This window comes from Mytilus edulis, chromosome 1 (genome assembly GCF_963676685.1).
Source record: "Mytilus edulis chromosome 1, xbMytEdul2.2, whole genome shotgun sequence".
Lineage (NCBI taxonomy): Eukaryota > Metazoa > Mollusca > Bivalvia > Mytilida > Mytilidae > Mytilus > Mytilus edulis.
This window is the reverse complement of record NC_092344.1, coordinates 76,372,056-76,391,503: the sequence shown is the minus strand read 5'-3', so window position 1 is coordinate 76,391,503 and position 19,448 is coordinate 76,372,056. Positions and strand designations below refer to the sequence as shown.

Genomic DNA, 19,448 nt, shown 5'->3' with positions numbered 1-19,448 from the left:
TCAAATTACTTTTATTAAAGAACTGGAATTGGATTGCCCTGACAAAGCAACTTTTTGTTATACCTAGTGTATATATATTTTGATGACAGTTTTTATGTTAAGTATTATATACAATATATTTCATATTTGATGACAGTACCTGTTTATGTTAAGTATCATATAAATTGAAATCAATGATATCTTATAAACTGACAACTTTATACCACAGCTGTTCATTTGAAGTTTTTTTTATTCAATATGATGATCACCAATCATTTTTATAGTGATAGAGGAAGGAAATAATTTTATCTATTTAATCAAACTTTAGAAAATAAGTTCTTTTATTCCAGTTTTGAATGGTTGTATTATTAAAAGTATTTAAAAATAAATGTTGATTTTTAAAATTCACATACTCTGTAAAGGAACAGGAAGACTTTCATTTAAAAAAAAAAATTATTTTTATTTAGTACATTGTACTTCCAGATAAACAATATTTTAATAAATATATAGTCTAAGATTTTTATTCATATCATATTATACAGATTGTATTGCTCAATAAATGTGGGTTATGCAGCCATATTGTTTATTGAACAAACTTAATTATATATTTGCATGGGTGATGTATTCCTGCGTTTTACTTGTTTCAATGCAAAATAAGCAAAAAATACCATTGTGCCAAAATTTCCATATTTTGGGGTTCCTCTTGAAAGCCTAAATAACTCCAGGGTTGTGTGTATAAAGCTATTTGCTTCCCATGAATAGTATTCATGTTTAGTGATACATGTATAAGATAAGAAGGCAAAAGAAAGGGAAACAAGAATGTGTCCCTAGTACACGGATGCCCCATCCGCACTATCATTTTCTATGTTCAGTGGACTGTGAAAATGGGGTGAAAACTCTAATTTGGTGTTAAAATTAGAAAGATCATATCATAGGGAAAATGTAGTACTGCACTAAGTTTCAAGTCGATAATAGACTTCAACTTCATCAAAAATGACCTCAACCAAAAACTTTAACCTGAAGCGGGACAGACGGACAAATGGACAGACGTACGGAAAAATGGACGTACGAACTTACAAACGAACGGATGGACAGACGCACAGACCAGAAAACATAATGCCCATAAATGGGGCATAAAAAAGCAGGATTAGATAATTGTCCAGCTTAGCTCATTTTTTGTAAAAATCCAGCCTAAATCTTCAATTCAATATTAGATGTTGTAATGCAAAAGGATTGTAAATATTGTTAAACCATTAACTAAGCGTGCATATAACTATACAATTTTGGTCTGCTTCTAAATGTTCTTGTTGGTAATAGTATAGGTAACAAACAATCTTGTGGCTGATCTGTTAGAGTAATAGACTAAGGCTACTGTGAATTCATTTATTTTCATGGGTATCAATTTTTGTGGATCGAGGAAAACTAGCATTTTCATGGATATTTGATTTCGTGGTTTTGCTCATCTCTGCATACCTACCGCCTTTAGGAAATTTGTATTTCGTTGAATATTTGAAATCATGGTTCACCTGTTCCAACTGAACCCACAAAAATTGGTATCCAACAAATAATAAAGGATTCACAGTGTATAAAAAGTGAAATTCTTTCTGTTTTTCAGATTCCTTAATAAGAACATCTCTCTGAACTCGGTGTTATTGAATTTGATACTAGTTTTTATTTGCATTCTCGTTTACACCAGACACAATACGATATAAGTAGAATAATTGCATTTAATATTATGCATTATGCAATAAAAGGAAGTAGATATATTTTCAACAAAATGAACAATTGGGCATTGAACCAAATTAAGATCTATTTTTTCTTCATTTCCTTGATTTGACACATTCTTTGTTCAAGTTAGAAAATATTAGAAAAACTAAATTTCCCTGTATTAGACTCCATTAGGATTTTTACAGTCGACTGTGAGTATTTCTGTTAGTTCTTTTACACAATTTTTTTTTATTTCATAATTTTATTGTAAATAAACATAAAACTTGATTGATTGTGTGTGTCCGAAGCACTTTTCCTAATTTACCTTCAGCAGGAAAGCTCAAACCAAAACATTTGAAAGTCAAAGATGTACAAGACCTAAGCATGTGAAGATATATTTCCAAAAGGGACCTAGAAAATAGCCAAATTCATCTAAGGTCAACTTACCTTAGTTTCTTAAACATTTCTGAAATTTGTAATGAAGAATATAAGAAAAGTAGTTTAAAGAATCTTAAAGTTATATAAATTCAGCTTTAAGCCATCATCTTTGAGTTGGCCTGTTAAAATTATTTTCTGAACTGAAGATTTTTACACAAGGATGTAAAAAATTAAAGTAATTTGTTTTTCTATGCTGGAGAGTTATACATGTAATGACACGTCTGATATATTATAGGATACATATCACTAAAATTGGGACCATTATAGAATTTACATACTGTGAATTCATTCTGTTGGTACATATCAATTTTCATTGTCGGAGAAAAAATTTCTATTTCAAGGATACCTAATTTCTTAGTTTCAGTGTTTATCAATGAAATTAGAAAATTTATTTCCACCAGTATCTGAATGTTGGGATTTTCTCCTAGCCATGATGAATGCACTTAGATTTGGTATGCCACAAATATTTCAAATCAATTGATGGGATAATGCTATAGTAAGTAAGTTTATTATACATGTAAAAAAGTAAAGTAGGATTGTTACTCTCTTTTGATTTGATGGACTGTAAGAAAGGCTTTTTTTAGGAGAAGGTAATTTGAGGAAGAGTAATGTACAGTTTTTTCTCTTTCACTTTTTGGTAATATTGGGTAGCTTCTAGTTGTTGGAAAGTACTCCTGCAGTGGTGGATTCAGGGGGAGTGTTCTGGGGGTTGGAACCCCCCTTTTTTATTTGGATGATCAATGCATTTGAATGGGGACATATAGTTGGAACCCCACCCCCTTTTGTCCTTGGTTGGGAACCCCCCCTTTTTGAAATGGCTGGATCTGCTCTTGTGTTCACTTATGATTTAGTCATAGAAGAGTTTAAATTCTTTGATAAAGAAAAAAATGTGATGCTTGACTTATACACTGGTCCTCATAGGGACCCTTGTATGGTTATTTGTATTTTATCAGGATATTGTTAATATTATGTTAATGGTCATCTTGAGGGGAAAATTATTATTGGTGGAAAAACCAAATGTTATATAGTAAACTATATATCAGTCAAACTATGGCATACCAGAAGTTAGTCATGCATGACATGTTTCTGTCATACCCTGATGTAATACTACAACTTGTTCCCCAAGGCTTCCAACCCTGGTATTCAAAATAAACAAATAGTAATATTTCATTCAATGTTTCCTTAAAGTGCATTTTGAGTGCATATGATAATGAATGGAATTATAATATATGCATTTTCTAAAAATTGGTTTCATCAAATTGTTTTAATACTATTGACGATGACATCAATCATTAATGGCAAATTGGAATGTGGTCATTTACTAATGACGGACTTAACAGTCTGGACTTTATAGTATCTCATCTTCTGGTATGCCTGACTTTTTGTATGGATGATGGACTACATTTGATTACTGGTGTCAAATGGAAAATTGAACCCCCTTAAAATTGTACTATTTTGGGTATGAGAAATAGAACCTGGGGTCAAAATACCATATGAAAAATTAAACCAATAGTTAGCTTTCCATAGTGGGAAATTATACCACCAAAATATAATTGATATATTGCACCAACCAGGCCTTGTAATAACCTAAGGTTTGTTGAATAAGAAGATTTGAAATTGAGAAAGGAAAGTGATTAGTGGTTGCTGGTTATATGATAGATTGGTCTACCACTGATTTACTTAAGAATATCTCTACATCCCCTCAGGTTTATATCTCTGGTTATATGATAGATTGGTCTACCACTGATTTACTTAAGAATATCTCTACATCCCCTCAGGTTTATATCTCTGGTTATGTGATAGATTGGTCTACCACTGATTTACTTAAGAATATTTCTACATCCCCTCAGGTTTATATCTCTGGTTATATGATAGATTGGTCTACCACTGATTTACTTAAGAATATTTCTACATCCCCTCAGGTTTATATCTCTGGTTATATGATAGATTGGTCTACCACTGATTTACTTAAGAATATTTCTACATCCCCTCAGGTTTATATCTCTGGTTATGTGATAGATTGGTCTACTACTGATTTACTTAAGGTGTTACCCAACACTACAGGGAGATAACTCTGTAAAGTCAGCTAAACATTTTAATTACGTTGTGTTGTAAAAGGAATATTAAGCTTCTCAATGATCAAAATTGGTGTTTGTCAAACTGCTATATAACCAGTGTAATTTTTCTGACAAAACGGTTGGTTCAAAATTTTTGAAATTTTTATCTTTTCGTTAAAGGGTCAAAGTAAATACTTTGACAAAATTTTATGAAAATTAAACGAGCCAAATAAATTTTAGAGAAAGTGTTGGGTACCACCTTAAGAATATCTCTACATCCCCTCAGGTTTATATCTCTGGTTATGTGATAGATTGGTCTACCACTGATTTACTTAAGAATATCTCTACATCCCCTCAGGTTTATATCTCTGGTTATGTGATAGATTGGTCTACCACTGATTTACTTAAGAATATCTCTACATCCCCTCAGGTTTATATCTCTGGTTATGTGATAGATTGGTCTACCACTGATTTACTTAAGAATATCTCTACATCCCCCCAGGTTTATATCTCTGGTTATATGATAAATTGGTCTACCACTGATTTACTTAAGAATATCTCTACATCCCCCCAGGTTTATATCTCTGGTTATATGATAGATTGGTCTACCACTGATTTACTTAAGAATATCTCTACATCCCCTCAGGTTTATATCTCTGGTTATGTGATAGATTGGTCTACCACTGATTTACTTAAGAATATCTCTACATCCCCTCAGGTTTATATCTCTGGTTATGTGATAGATTGGTCTACCACTGATTTACTTAAGAATATATCTACATCCCCTCAGGTTTATATCTCTGGTTATGTGATAGATTGGTCTACCACTGATTTACTTAAGAATATCTCTACATCCCCTCAGGTTTATATCTCTGGTTATGTGATAGATTCATCTACCACTGATTTACTTAAGAATATCTCTACATCCCCTCAGGTTTATATCTCTGGTTATGTGATAGATTGGTCTACCACTGATTTACTTAAGAATATCTCTACATCCCCTCAGGTTTATATCTCTGGTTATGTGATAGATTCGTCTACCACTGATTTACTTAAGAATATCTCTACATCCCCTCAGGTTTATATCTCTGAAACCTCAAGTTGTTTTAATTTTTTTAATCGCATAGATATAAGAAAGTACCAATAATTTAGGTAAATTTAACTGTAGGTGGAATCTATTTTAAAAGTAATTAGGTCAGGCTGCAAAAGAGAAAAATATTCATCAGAACATCCCGTTTTTTTTTTTTTTTTTAGAAAGGTGACACTTTGATTCATTTGTCCGCATGTTAGCCAAGTTACCAAGTACATATAATTATCTAAGGGACATACATAATTATAAATTGTAAAAAAACAAGTAAATCATTGTCATACAACAATGACATCACTTATAACACAATAATATGTATCAGAAGCAGCTTGTGACCAATAAATCACGGGAAATACAGGTGTAGACTGACCTGTCGTTCAGGTAGGAAGTATTCTAATATCTTGGCTGGACACCTGTCCAAAAAAAAACCATAAGTGTTTGTTTCTGTTGCTAGATAAAAAGGAAGATATTTCTTAGTATTTTGATACTGAATAAATCCTTTGATTTATTACAAAAATTATGTGGGTTAAATTTTTTTAGTGATATTTTAAGCTTGTCTTTAAAATGGGACAGATTTATAAAATGTAAAATGTATTGAAGTCTCCTCACATATTTTATGATAGGAAAGTTAATTTTAAATAGCACAAATATCTCTGTTGTTTGGATGAGTTTTAAACATCAGAATCAATTAAGCATTTGTTAAGTAAGCATTAGGAATTATAAATAATGGCATGGTATTTGGAAAGTGGCACTCGATGTTACCCGATTTTGTTTTGTTAATAGGCAAAAATACTGTTTTAAATCTTCTCAAATTAGCACATACATATGGCAGGCCTTGCAGGCATAAAACTTTTGAATAGGATGATCCTACTCAGACTCAGAAATCAACCAATCAAAATACGGGATTTGGTGTTCTGAGCACAAATTATGTACTCCCGAGTACATATAAAGTTTATAACTGAAAATCCATTGAATTTGGGCTTGTAAGTATTTGCCATGGTTCAGTTGTATATTTTTTAATAAGATGTTTACTTACATACAAACTATAACCATGATTACAAAAATAAGTGCAGATGGTAAGAGTCAATATGCATGCTTTTCAGTATTATGTAACTCTTAATTACAGCTGGTTCAAATTCATTAATATATAAAATTACAATTAAAGACTTCAGAAGTCAGAAAACATTATACTCAATTAACGGAACTATTTCTCAAACATCTGTTTTTCTGCATGTTGCACAGTAATAATATTTTAATTGGAAATTTTCTGTCCGTGGCATCAAAAGATAAATTTCATCATCATATCTTGAACAATTAATAAGGGTAGTAGACAGAGTTGAAATACACAGTGATTAAGCTTTTAGATAATTAGGTGTAATATTAATTAGCACATCCTGTTGATTTTACAGGTAATAATTACCTGGGGGCACTGAAGGGTAACGATACATCAGGTTGACAGATTTATATTTTATTTAGTGTTAATAATCATGGTTTTTGTGAATAATTATGTCAGATACAATATGACCATGTATTGATGACCTTATGATAGATGACCGTGTCCAGATAAGTTCTGTCCACTATTGTTCTGTACTTATCCAAAAGTGACACCTATTGTGAATTTTGTAATACACTTTATTTGTGATTCATATGTATTTCGCTTAAGGTAAATGTAAACGTTTTAAATTTATTTAATTTTACTAAGTCTATTTTTCTTCTTTCTTTTTTTGCTATATATATTTGATAAATTCATGAAATTTTGATTAAATACTTTTCCGTAAGACAATCTATAATAAAACTGGTCAGCCAGCAAATGTTAATGATTATGTTTGTTAGGTAAACAGAAAAAAGTCACAGGATAAAATGATGGCAGTTTTACCTATGATGTTACAGTAATTAAATGCTCATAAAAATATCTAACTTAAGTTGCTGTAAATTATATTTTCTTCCATGAACAGACAATGCTCGAGGAAAAACTAAAATTTTAATATCGCCTGGTTCAGTGGGTTTTTTTTTTCAAGAAGATTAAAGTTAGATTTTGTATTGTTTTAAATTCAAATCTAAGGGCAACACATTAAAGTACATTTACAGATGTAAAAAATGTCAATGCAATTATTAAATCAATAATGAAAACACCCATCAAAGATTTATACACTAATTAAGATTGGTAAACGGACAGAAAGTCACAGGACATAAAGTCACAAATTTGATAGGACAAAAAGTCACAAATAATTTGTTGACAAATGTTTCAATATAGAAGAGAATATCTTGAAATGTTCACTTTTTTTTTATACATATATTCATATGTATAAAAAAGTGAAAAATTTATCATTTTACTTGAAAAATGAAGATTTATTTAATTCTAATATGATGCAAAGGATATATTTCTTGGCACCATGAAGCATTTAAGTGCTAATCTACTTTGACATTTTGTTTTCTTAACAATTATTTGATCATCTTTGATATTTTTTTGATAAATTTTGCTTACAAAGTTTGTTGATATACAATACTTCAAGAATAATACAAAAATGTTTTTGTAAAAATAAGCATTTTTTATTCAAAGAAAATAATCAGAAAAAATGAATTGTGACTTTTTGTCCTGTGACTTTTTGTCTGTGATTTTTTGTCCTGTGACTTTCTGTCCTACATTCTTAAGATTTACCATACATTTTGCCTGAACAGATGCAAGCACAGGAGCAGACTGTGTGTGCTCCCTCAAATGGGAAAAATATTGTTTTCTAACATTTAAAATCAAACAAATGTCACTCTTATTTACTTTTCCACAATTGATGCAAACTATGCAAATTAAAGACAAAACTACAGACACTTGTAAAACTCAGTTTTCAAAATTATAGTACCCCCTCCTTGCTGCAGCACTTTCACATGACAGATATTTGATTATAAAATTAAAATTTAGAATGGAAATGAGGAATGTATCACAGAGACAACAAACCAATCAAGAAAAGAAAACATCTGAAGGCCACCAATGGGTCTTCCACACAAATCCAGCACCGAGAGTTGTGCTTCAGCTGGCCACTAAACAAAAATGTGTACTAGTTCAGTAATGATGGATGTCATACTAAATTTCTGCTTACATATACCATTGTATACATGCCATTACTATTTACTATTTATTTCATTTATATATCATGTAACTTGAATTTATATGTATCATACATGTTTCTTTATTTTGCAGGTGAAACTGAAAGCTTTCCAAAGCCATCATCTAAAGATGAGTTGAGGGCCTTTGATGATCAGATATTTGTCACTGGTACAAGATCTGTGCAAGTCAGTTTAAAAAAAGTTAGCCGTACTAGATCTATTCCAGATTTATCTACATTGAGAAAAAAGGCAAAAGGTAAACAAGCCTTACATCTGAGCTAATGCCACCCAAAATATCAATATTACATGTACTATTAACACGACATTCCTGGTAGTATTTAGGTGAATTTACCTGAGAAAATTCTCAGAATATTATATAAAAGCCCTTCAGAAAATCTGTTCAGGTTATTTGACAAACACTCCAGTCCAGGGTTTGCTAGATATATGGTTTTAAAAATAGATGTTTTATGAAAACTAAAAAAGTAGTTGATAAAGTCATTAAACTTTGTTTGATACATGCAACCTCAGGTTGTACGAAATGATATAAAAAAAGGTAACTGAAAAATCGTAATTTTTGTGGGAACCAGTATTCTTCTACTTCTAGCTATTATATATTTATGGAATCCATAATATGGATCTTTAATTTTCTGCTTTGACCTTTCCTGCAAACAATGTATAGAATAGCAAATGGATATCGGAAAAGCCCTTAAAACATTTGTGCGCCACTGAATATTCAAATTTAAGGTTCCCAGTAACACCTATGAATTTCACGAAAAATTAATATTTAACGATTAACAAAATCTTGAGAACATGTTGCATGAAAATGTACTCTGATATTTATAAACATAAGTTTGTGATAAGGCTTTTTGTAGCATCAACTGTACATATGTAATTGAAATCAGGTTCAGCTTATTAGTTTTTTGTCTCACCTTGACGGAGTAAAAAAGTGAGACATAGGTATGCTGTTTCGGCGGCGACAGCGTTAACAATGTATTAATTAGTTTGTGATTAGGTCTAGTTTATGGTGAACCACAAGTGGTAGGTCAATCATATTTGTTATGCAGTTGTATAAGCATTGGCACATCTCATTTCCATGGAGTTATTTGGCTCTGCCTCCTCAGGCATGGTCTGTTTACTTTGAAATTTTGCTTATAATTGTATACAAGTTTTAGTTTGTGATTAGGTCAGTTTATGGAGAACCACAAGTGGTAAGTCAGTAATATTTGGTATGCAGTTGTATAAGCATTGGCATATCTCATTTCCTTGGAGATAATTTGGCTCCCCCCCTTAGTCACAGTCTAATATGACTTTGAAACTTATCTTAGTTTACATGTAATAGTTTGTGATTAGATCAGTTTAAGATGAACTGCTTATGTTAAGTGAAGTTGTTTGGTATGCAAATTTAGTGTCATTTGCAAGTATTGTTTCCATGGAGATTATATAGCCCATCCCCTCTTCATGGTTCATTGACTTGTGAAACTTTTACATAGTTTACAAGTTAATGTTTGTATTTAAGTTTGGGAATGACTTATAATAAGTCAATGGTATTTGGTATGCAGTTGTATTAATATTGGCACATCTCATTCACATGGAGATTGTTTAGCCATGTAACTCAGTCATGTTCATTGACTTTGAATATTTGCATAACTTAATTGTGTAAGATGTTAAAGTATTGCTATTTTGATTTCAACATTTGCTTAATCAAAATTACAAAAAGGCAAGACATATCTCTGTGATAACAGTTTATTACGTAGAGTACAAATGTCTGAATTACTATTTGTTAATGATTTTAATTTTTACTTGTTAAACATCCAGTGGCAAGTATTTCATGGATATTCAAATTGTATAAAAAAAGCTACAATCAATTATTTTAAAAAAATTGAACAAATATCAATCAAGATAGTTAGGAATTATTTCTTTTGGAATATTCCTTCTATGTCAAAAAATAGGATCCTCCCACACACTCCCTTGTGATCAATGGATAAAAAGTATAATTTATCCCGTTATGTAAAAATCTATAACTCGTTAATTGTCCCATATATTGATGAATGAGACATACCTGAGTTATGTCGTTAATGATCACAGAGAGAAAAAAATTCCAATACCACCTTGACCTTTTGTGAGTCAGCATGCAAGTCCACAGAATGCATTGCTGTCATTGATTTTCTAAAAATTTATCATTTCACCGAAGAAAAACAAAAATGGATTACTGATCATGTGCATGTGGGGTAAGAAATTTTTAACAATTGCATTTGTTGTTTTTGATTTTTTTTACAAACGTCTTTGGGAATTTAGCTATTGATCCATGCATAAATTAGTTTTCTTAGGAAAAGGTCTGTTTAATTTCTTTATCTGCTAATTGGTCAACAGGAAGCTGAAGTTTTGACTCCCAACATGCCCTTCCGTAAAGATAAATTTGTGCAAAGGTGCATATTTTTATCAGCTAATTAGTACTATATCAATAACTGTACAATATTTAAAACAATGGAAATAGGAATAATGATAAGAAGGTATTGATAAATTGAATGATATTGTAACCATGTTTCACATTTTTTTTTATCAATCAGGAAAGGAATCTTTACCTGTTGGTCCATGTTTTTTAGGGGGTAAAATTTCTGCAGAAAACCAGAAATTCTTCCAGATTCTTTAAAAATGTAAACATAATATTTATTTTTAATTTTAATTTATGTCTGAACAAAGAATTCATGACTTCCTTCTAGCATACTTTGCTAGAACATCTATTTGTTTTTAATACATCATGTATATCAAATATGAATTAGTTTCAAGCATGGAATTTTACTGAAAATAAATGAGGAAAATGAGCCAGTTATTTTAACCCTAAGTTTAAATTGCAACAATTTGTAACAAAATCGACTGCATTGCTATTATTCAGTGTTATTAGTCTCAATTGAGAAAACCAATTACTGGAATACAAGTTTATATGTCTAACTGACAATAACTCGATTTGTCTACCAATTTACTCGATATATCTCCTCTAATAGCTATTGCCTAAAATAGTTCAATTTCTCATTACATGTTTGTCGCTATTTATTTAAAGGAGGACACCATTATTTATTCCATACACAAACTGAAAATTTCACCAGAAGACAGTGTTTACCAATCTACTAGATATATATCACCTCTAATAGCATTTACCTAAAATAGTTCAAATTCTCATTACAATTTGTCGCTATTTATTTAAGGAAGGACATCATTATTTATTCCATAAACAAACTGAACATTTCACTACAAGACAGAGTATTATAATAAAGAGTATTGATTTTACAAGGCTAGCGAGTGTGAACTGTCATTCCTTCACATCATCGTCTGAATCACAAACTAATCAACTCATTGATTCTTCCATCAATCGGATTCATTGAAAAATATGTTTTAACGGTGACACTACAAATTCAATGAACGTGTGACGAGTTAAAATAATTTTACTGCTCTTTTTATTACAAGAAGAATAATCAATGGAAGTTTAATAAATTGTATTGATTTATGAATTTGATTTTGAGGAAGATTTTATAATTGTCTTCAGTTCAATTGAGGAAATAATTGTACTCAAGAAAAATTTACTAGTTAAAAGATGTTTTGTAAATCACACAATATTTATTGTTTTATGGAAGATGTCGTGACACAATCTTTTGGACTAGATTCAGCAAATAAATACTAAATTTCCCTCAGAATATATATGCTAAGAAAATCTTGGAAAAAAATCTTCCTGATTTCTGAATGTAAAAGGAAATTATTAGTCTATTCACACAGTACTACTGACCTGTATCATATTGTTAACTCAAGAAGGATTTTATCATTCATTGCTGTATTGTTAAAGTGTGGGACAGGAGTTCAGTATGTATTGCATTTAGTTTTTGTTTTTAAAATTGACTTGGGATTTGTTTTACATTTTTAGACTTAATGGCCAGGTGTACTGATGTAATGTGATAATTTTATTTTTTAGTTTTACAAATGACATAATAGAAAAAAACAATTTAAGATAATTGAAAGTATACCAATATTATTAGTTATGTTTATGTTCCAGACCATATGAGTATTTGGACCGTACGTGTACGGTCCGGACTGTATACCTATACTCGTACGGTCCGACCATACGCGTACGGTCGGACCGTATGAGTATACGCGTATGGTCCAGTACGAGCTGACCATACATGTTATTGGATCATATGGGTTAAATTTAAACAAACATTAATCGCAATTTTTTTTTTCTAGTTTTTACAAATTGTCACGTTATTATTGCAATTACTAGTAGATGGATAAAATTAACAAACGAACAATTAAAATTAAATATTTGTTTAATTGTATATCTGAATCCTATTTTGGTACTCTGGCCCAAGGTGACACTTGCTACCACAATTAACGTAATATTTTTTAAGTTTACATGTTTGCAGTTCATGCATGTTCCTTTGCATTTGATTTTTTTTTGTAAAGTTGCTAAATATTCTACAACAATTGTCCTTCCATGATTATGTTTACTTACAATATCTTCGTTTTCAGTGATCAAAATTCAATTAATAATTGTATTACTGATCTACAAGCTAAATACAAGAGATTAACAGATTTAATTAGCATGAATTTTTGAAATAGTTAGAATATATAAAGTTTTTTTATATTACTTAATTTGAGAGTTAAGTTATGTTGATCTGTTATATACATTTGTATCTAATAAACTTGACCAACTTCCTAATATCATTCAGACCGTACGCGTACGGTCCGACCGTATGAGTATTTTTAAAAAGTACGCATACGGTCCAGGCCGTACGCGTACGGTCCAAATACTCATACGGTCTGGAACATTTATACTATTTTGATAAAATAAGTAGACTCAAATTTATATTGCCTATTTTATTCAAGATGTAAAGGAATAAAAAGACGCATGCAAAATATCTTCCTTGTGTTTTATGACAATACTGAATAGTGGTGGAAGATTGTATAAGTCTTGCTTCAAACAAAATTTTAAAGGTCAGTTGTCTGGTGTATTACATACATTAGGTGGCTGACCGTCTGTCTAAAGCAAAATTTTTCTGTTTTAATGGTTTTACATTAGTAATTTTTTGGTTCCTTTATAGCTTGTTCGCTGTGAGCCAAGGCTCAATGTTGAAAGCTATACTTTAACCTATAATGGTTTACTTTTATTTTTTATTATATATTTTTTAAATCAAGATTTTGACTAGATGATTTATAACAAAGCATGTGTTTATCCTATCCATGCAATGAAAAGAAACATTTATAAATGTCTGTTTTTGTATTTTACAGCACCTTGTAGGCCAAAGTTCTTTGATCGACTTCTAAACACGGTAAAACTTTCCAAGAAATCCAAAAGTAGCAGTACTCTCAGTTCTCCTTCCGAACTTTTTGGCACCAGTTTTGATGAGGATGAAGAGGCAGATACCTTTATAAAAGAAAATGTCGTCAATCAGAATTCTATCGAGGAAATTACTCAAATAGAGGTTGATGGATTTCAACTTCATCAGTTAGAAGAAGGTATCAGGAACAAGGAACTTTCAAGTGAAACTTCAGATAAAAACCTTGATGAATCTTCTAAAAAACTCAAAAGAAAATCAAAAGAAAAAAGATCCTCAAAAAGCAGAAATTCTGATAAAACTGTAACTAAAGAGGAAAAAAGTTCTCCAGAGAATAGAATCTCAGGATCTTCAGAAAAAAGTGTTGAACAATCAGAAAACAAAACTGAAACAGCAACAGACATTTGTAGTGAGAAAAATCAGCTTGAGAGAAGTTTATCTGAAGAATCACAACCTACTCCACTTAAAACATTTGAAAGATCTCTTTCTACAGAAGCATCTACTCAGTCTACGCCCAGTTCTCCACAAACAAAGGGTATAGTTAGGGAAAGACTTGAGCGATTCCGACGTTTAAATGAGCGTGGAAACAGAGATCCTAGAATAAGGCGCTCAATGTCTGTCCCAAACTCACCAGACCTTCACAGACACAATATGTCAGCAAACGACGAGCATTGCATCCTATTTAAAAAAGTAGAGACTAAATTAAAGAAAGATCCTAATATGTCTGATGAGGAATCTGGTCAATTTGGAGGTGTTGCAGTTAAACCTGGCTATGTTAAAGCTTTAGTCTTTCAGATTAATAAGAATAAGACAAATAAAACTGAAGGTTTAAGTCTGTTATCTGAAAATGGAGATAAGATAATAGATTCAAAGAATGTGAATGGCGATTGTAATAGTATTCAGAGTGATGTGTCACACACGACTTTTAACAACGAATCGGCAAGTAGTAGTAACAGGAACAGTATTAAATCCTCCGATTGTGGTGGTACATCTGATACCACCTCTAGTGGGCAGGATAAAACTGAGAATGAATCAGGATTTGTCTCAGAAGGATTATGTATGGATGCTGAAAAGTTATTTGACTCTAGTTGGTCCGAATCAGATGATGATTTCATGTCAGATAGTGATGAGGAGTCAGTAAAGCCAGGTGAAACAAGTAGTGCGACAACAGAATCTGATAATAAAGGTTTCACTGTAAGTTGTTAGTCTGTGTAGTAAATAAGTGTTGCTTGTCTTCTGATATATATAAAAAAAGAAGATGTGGTATGATTGCCAATGAGACAACTCTCCACAAGAGACCAAAATGATACAGCAATTGACTCAGTAATATTCATCAGTTTATTGGAAGGGCCTCAGTGTCTAGGCAGTTTATCTTCTGTATCTATAGCCTGTTGACACTGGGGTTGTAAGTTTGAATCCTGCACATAAGGCTGGTGTTGAAGTACTATCTTCATTGACTACCAGTTTTACTGCCAAAAGTTGTGATATTTTCTTAGCACGAAGTCCTCCATCAATAAAAACTGACCACCACAATAAGTCAATACTGCTGAAAGTGGAGTTAAAAAGCAACACTAAATTAATCAATCTGTATTCTGAAATCAATAATTAGCATAAACCTGCTGTAAAAAGTTTTACAAATTTAGGTCATCTCAGTTTCTGTAGTCTTCCTGGATGTTTTAAATGGATTCAAAGTTCACCTTGTTTAAAGTTCATTTATTTGTCAGAATAGTGACCTTCAAAACTTTGGATTGGTTATGTCTGTTTTTTATGAAATTAATGCCCTGTTATCAGGCGATTGAAATAGATCTTTAAAATTTATAACATCAATTTCTCAAATTTATTACTGTAATAATGCATAAAGTTAAACACTTATAGAAGCACATTTCACATTTTTATATGCAGTAAATTACTTATAGGCAAGAAGTATAAAGATAAGTCTCTGTATATTTGGTCCTACGGATTAAATTACAACTTAGTCTTGTTTTTTTTAAAAAGTAAACCAGGAACTTGATCTGTTACTGGGTTGAGGTTCACAATTTCAATTTGATAAAAAAAAAAGTAAAAGTTGAGTTATCAATGACTTGTTTGTTTTATCATGTTTTATCATTTGTTTAATTAGTGTGAAATATCAGCATTGATAGTGAAATGATATTTATATGAAAATGAAACCTATGCAAGTATGTATATATATGTACCGGTAATAAATAACCTTTTGGACTTAATTACAAATTTATGGAACAAGAAGAATATTTGGGTTAAAAGTACCATATTGATGGATTATCTCCCTTTTAAAGGATAATATTAAGTGTGTAAGTGGCATTTTGAAGAAAAGTTGTGCTGTCATTGTGCCTAAATATTATATTGGAAGAAGTGGGTTATACCTTGTGTGTTTTTTGACTTAAGGTGCCTTTAGGTGCAAGGATGTCTTAGGAATAAATTGAATATCACATAGCCATATAAATTCTTGATAAAAACAACCCTACAATTATGGAATATACAGTATCTTATGAACAGAACATTTGAGCATGGATAATAAAAAAAAACCATTCACAGCTCAGAAAATATTATTCACAGAGATACATGGCTTTCTTTCAACGTCTCAAACTGTTGAGTGATTCATTTTAAAATTCCCAGTAATGAAAATGTGGATCATAGTTAACATTGATATAAATGGTAAACTTTTGATATTATCATTGTTTTTTTACTTAACATTATTTGGGGGGATACATTATATCAATTTTGTATGCCTTAATAATGAAAACAGTTTATAGATTACTTGTATAACATGCCCACAATAATGTGGAAGTTGTTACAGCAAAATGCATTGAGTGTGTATATGGTGTAGGTAAATGTAATATCTTTGGTTAGCTTGCTTGCTAGCTGGACTGTGAAGTCATTATAAAATCAGTTCGATATATTCCCCTCCTGTAATAGTAGACTAGTCAGACAGATAACCCATCCATCTGTCTGAAGAACTACTCTACTTTAAAAGGAGGGTAGATTGCCTGACCTAGAACAGGTTCAAATAGCAAGCAAGCTAACCAAATATATGTAACCTTTACTGACACACTTGATGCATTTTGCTGTACATGGTCTTTCTGTTAATTTATATTATGGTTCCAAATTACACATGCACGTAGTGAAAATTTCATTACCGGGTAATACCCTCTATAAAATGTCTGTATCCTCTTCTCAATACACTTTTATACTAAATATAAAAATTAAGTTTATAATCATGATAATTATTACAGAAAGTAAACTGCTTTAATATCTATTCAAAGTTTGTAATAAAGATGACAACTATATTTTTAGGACAGTACAGAAGTTTCAGGACCTCCTAAAGACAAGATACAGCAGATTGTAGAGGAATTATTATCTACAGAGAAAGCTTACGTAGAGAGACTGAAATTATTAGATCAGGTAAATAACTTGAAGTGTTGAATCAAGGTCGTTAACCTTACTTTTAACTATCAGCATGATCAGTTAACCTCAGCAGTTACATTTTAGATCAGTTAGATTAGGCCATAAAAAAGAATAGGTTTGTTTGCCCTAACCCTACCTACCCAGAAAATAGCTGCCTACCTAAAATCTTTTATTGTCCTGATGTGAAGTTATTTTTTTCTCAATAAAGGCCAGGGGACTTAGCCTGAGTTTTTGTCCATTTTTTTTTTAAAGATTTACCATTGGAGAATTTAAGAAAAGTATTTTATATATCATACATGAATAAATCTGACTTCATTGAGCAAATATCTTGGAAAGTTTTACCTAAAAGTTAAGTAATCAAATACATTTTAATTTGATTATTTAATGCATGGAGCAGAAACAAGACTGAGCCAAATTTTCATCTTTAGAGAAGTAGTTTAAAAAAAGTGTAATTTTGATCTAATATACAACTTCCTGTTTTATTAAATAGATTTTTGACACAGATCATTTTAGTGCACATATTGATAGTGAAATTATAATTTAATCTGAATAATACAGATCAGATTATAATACATGATTTGTACGACTTCCTGAATTGAGGTCCAGACTTAGATTTGATCTGAATGGAAGAGAGTAAAAAGTAGAAATACAACCCTTAAGGAAATTAATAATGGTATACAAGTCGTAGGATGAATTAAATAAAATTCCCTCGAAGTAAAACATTTCCTTTTGATGTATGTTACACTACTTGTGTTAAAAGTTACATTTTATATCTACCTACTTGATTCCCCATCTTATTTAGTATATTTATATATCCTTAATGTTAAGAAATAAAGATTGAAATATCTAAAAATAGCTTGCATGTAGTAGGATGATTTCTGTTGTTATTTTCTTAATTTTTTCTAAACAATCCTTACAGAGGATAAACATGGCCATCCTTTGGTTGTTGACCTAATTATATTTTAACCAGTTTCAAGTCAGAAAAATATGTAAATTTTTTACAAATTGCAATAAATTTCAAAATGTTTTCCAACAATAGCCTATAAACAACTTGTAGTGAAAGCTACTGTAGCCCTTTTCACAAAAAAATCTTAAGTGTAAAATTAATCTTACAATAAAAATATTTAGTTGAATTGTTAAGGAATATTTTAGACTTACAATAAATTTTACACTTGAGATTTTTGGGAAAAGGGCTACAGGATTTTATGATTAAAAACCCATGCCATATCAAATCTCAGAATGGGGATTGTTGTCAGCGTGGTCTTAGTAGTTCAACTGCTGAATCCGTGAGCTCATGAGTTTGAACCTTGTACGTTGGACTCCAATCTTAATAGACTAGGAATGTCAGTTTTCCTGTCAATGGTCTATTTGTGCACTGTGACTTTCCCCTTAAAAACAACCCAAACAAACAAATCTGTCACTCAATCAGACCTTCAAACACCTTTTTGTAGTCATCTGAATTTTTAATGTTTTTTTTCAACATTTTCTAATCTTAGTTTTTCAACCTATGTATTTTAAACTAGTGTATATGTTAACAAAGTTATGTCAAGTTATAGAACTTATTCATTTTGAAAACTGGCTCTCATGTAGTTGCATAATTTCTTGTGCATGTAATTGGTTAAATCTGTATGAATTAAAATAATTATGTAACTTTTAAAAAAAATCAGTTAATGCATTCAAAACTTTGGTAAAATTAAGATGAAGTTATTTAAATCCAGCTTGTACTTTGAAGATTTTTTAGTGCTTTAAGGTGAAAGTTTTTGAATAACTTTTGTAATCAATCTTGATTGGTAAAAAAATAAAGGTTTTTTTTGTCTTTATTCTGGTGTCTAAAGAATTCTGCTGAATAAAGCCCACTTTTAAAAATGGTCTTTTTACTAGTAGCTTTTTTAATGAGATTTTTTTGAAAGTTACGTACCCTAATGCTTTACCCACAATTTAGGAATACATAGAGAATAATGGTATTTTTGTTTTTTGATACTGACTTAATCAGAATGAATATCATGTGAGGCGGCTAAAGCAATCTGATGAAGTCTGAGTATCAATATTGCATTTTTATTATTTTTTGTAATTTTTCTTTTTCTTATGCAAAATTTTACTGTAAATATGAAATTCTAAAGAAAAAGGAAAAATTAGTATTGCGTCGAGGAAGTAGAATCATTGAAAAGGAAACTATGAATTACAGATAAGTTCAAATCAAAGTTCAAATCAATTACTAGTACTTGCTAAGTCTGAAAGAAGACAGACAATATAAACAACTGTAAAAGAGATCACTTATGTATTAAATGAAGTTTATTTTTTATTAGATACTTAATTAAATGAAGACTTTCGTTTAAT

The 19,448-nt window shown here is 30.8% G+C and overlaps 1 protein-coding gene across 7 annotated transcripts in view; it reads left to right on the top strand.

Annotated features, from left to right (window-relative positions):
- LOC139490582 (FYVE, RhoGEF and PH domain-containing protein 2-like) overlaps window positions 1-19,448 on the top strand; it is a 65,861-nt gene that overhangs the window by 21,350 nt on the left and 25,063 nt on the right. For 6 of the 7 annotated variants that reach the window (XM_071277460.1, XM_071277451.1, XM_071277469.1 and 3 more), the window contains 3 exons: window positions 8,462-8,623; window positions 13,642-14,882; window positions 17,001-17,108. In XM_071277460.1, the coding sequence (XP_071133561.1) occupies window positions 8,462-8,623; window positions 13,642-14,882; window positions 17,001-17,108 (1,511 nt within the window). Of the gene's footprint in view, window positions 1-1,855; window positions 1,899-8,461; window positions 8,624-13,641; window positions 14,883-17,000; window positions 17,109-19,448 lie in introns of those variants that run through there. The other variant, XM_071277503.1, reaches the window with a different exon arrangement.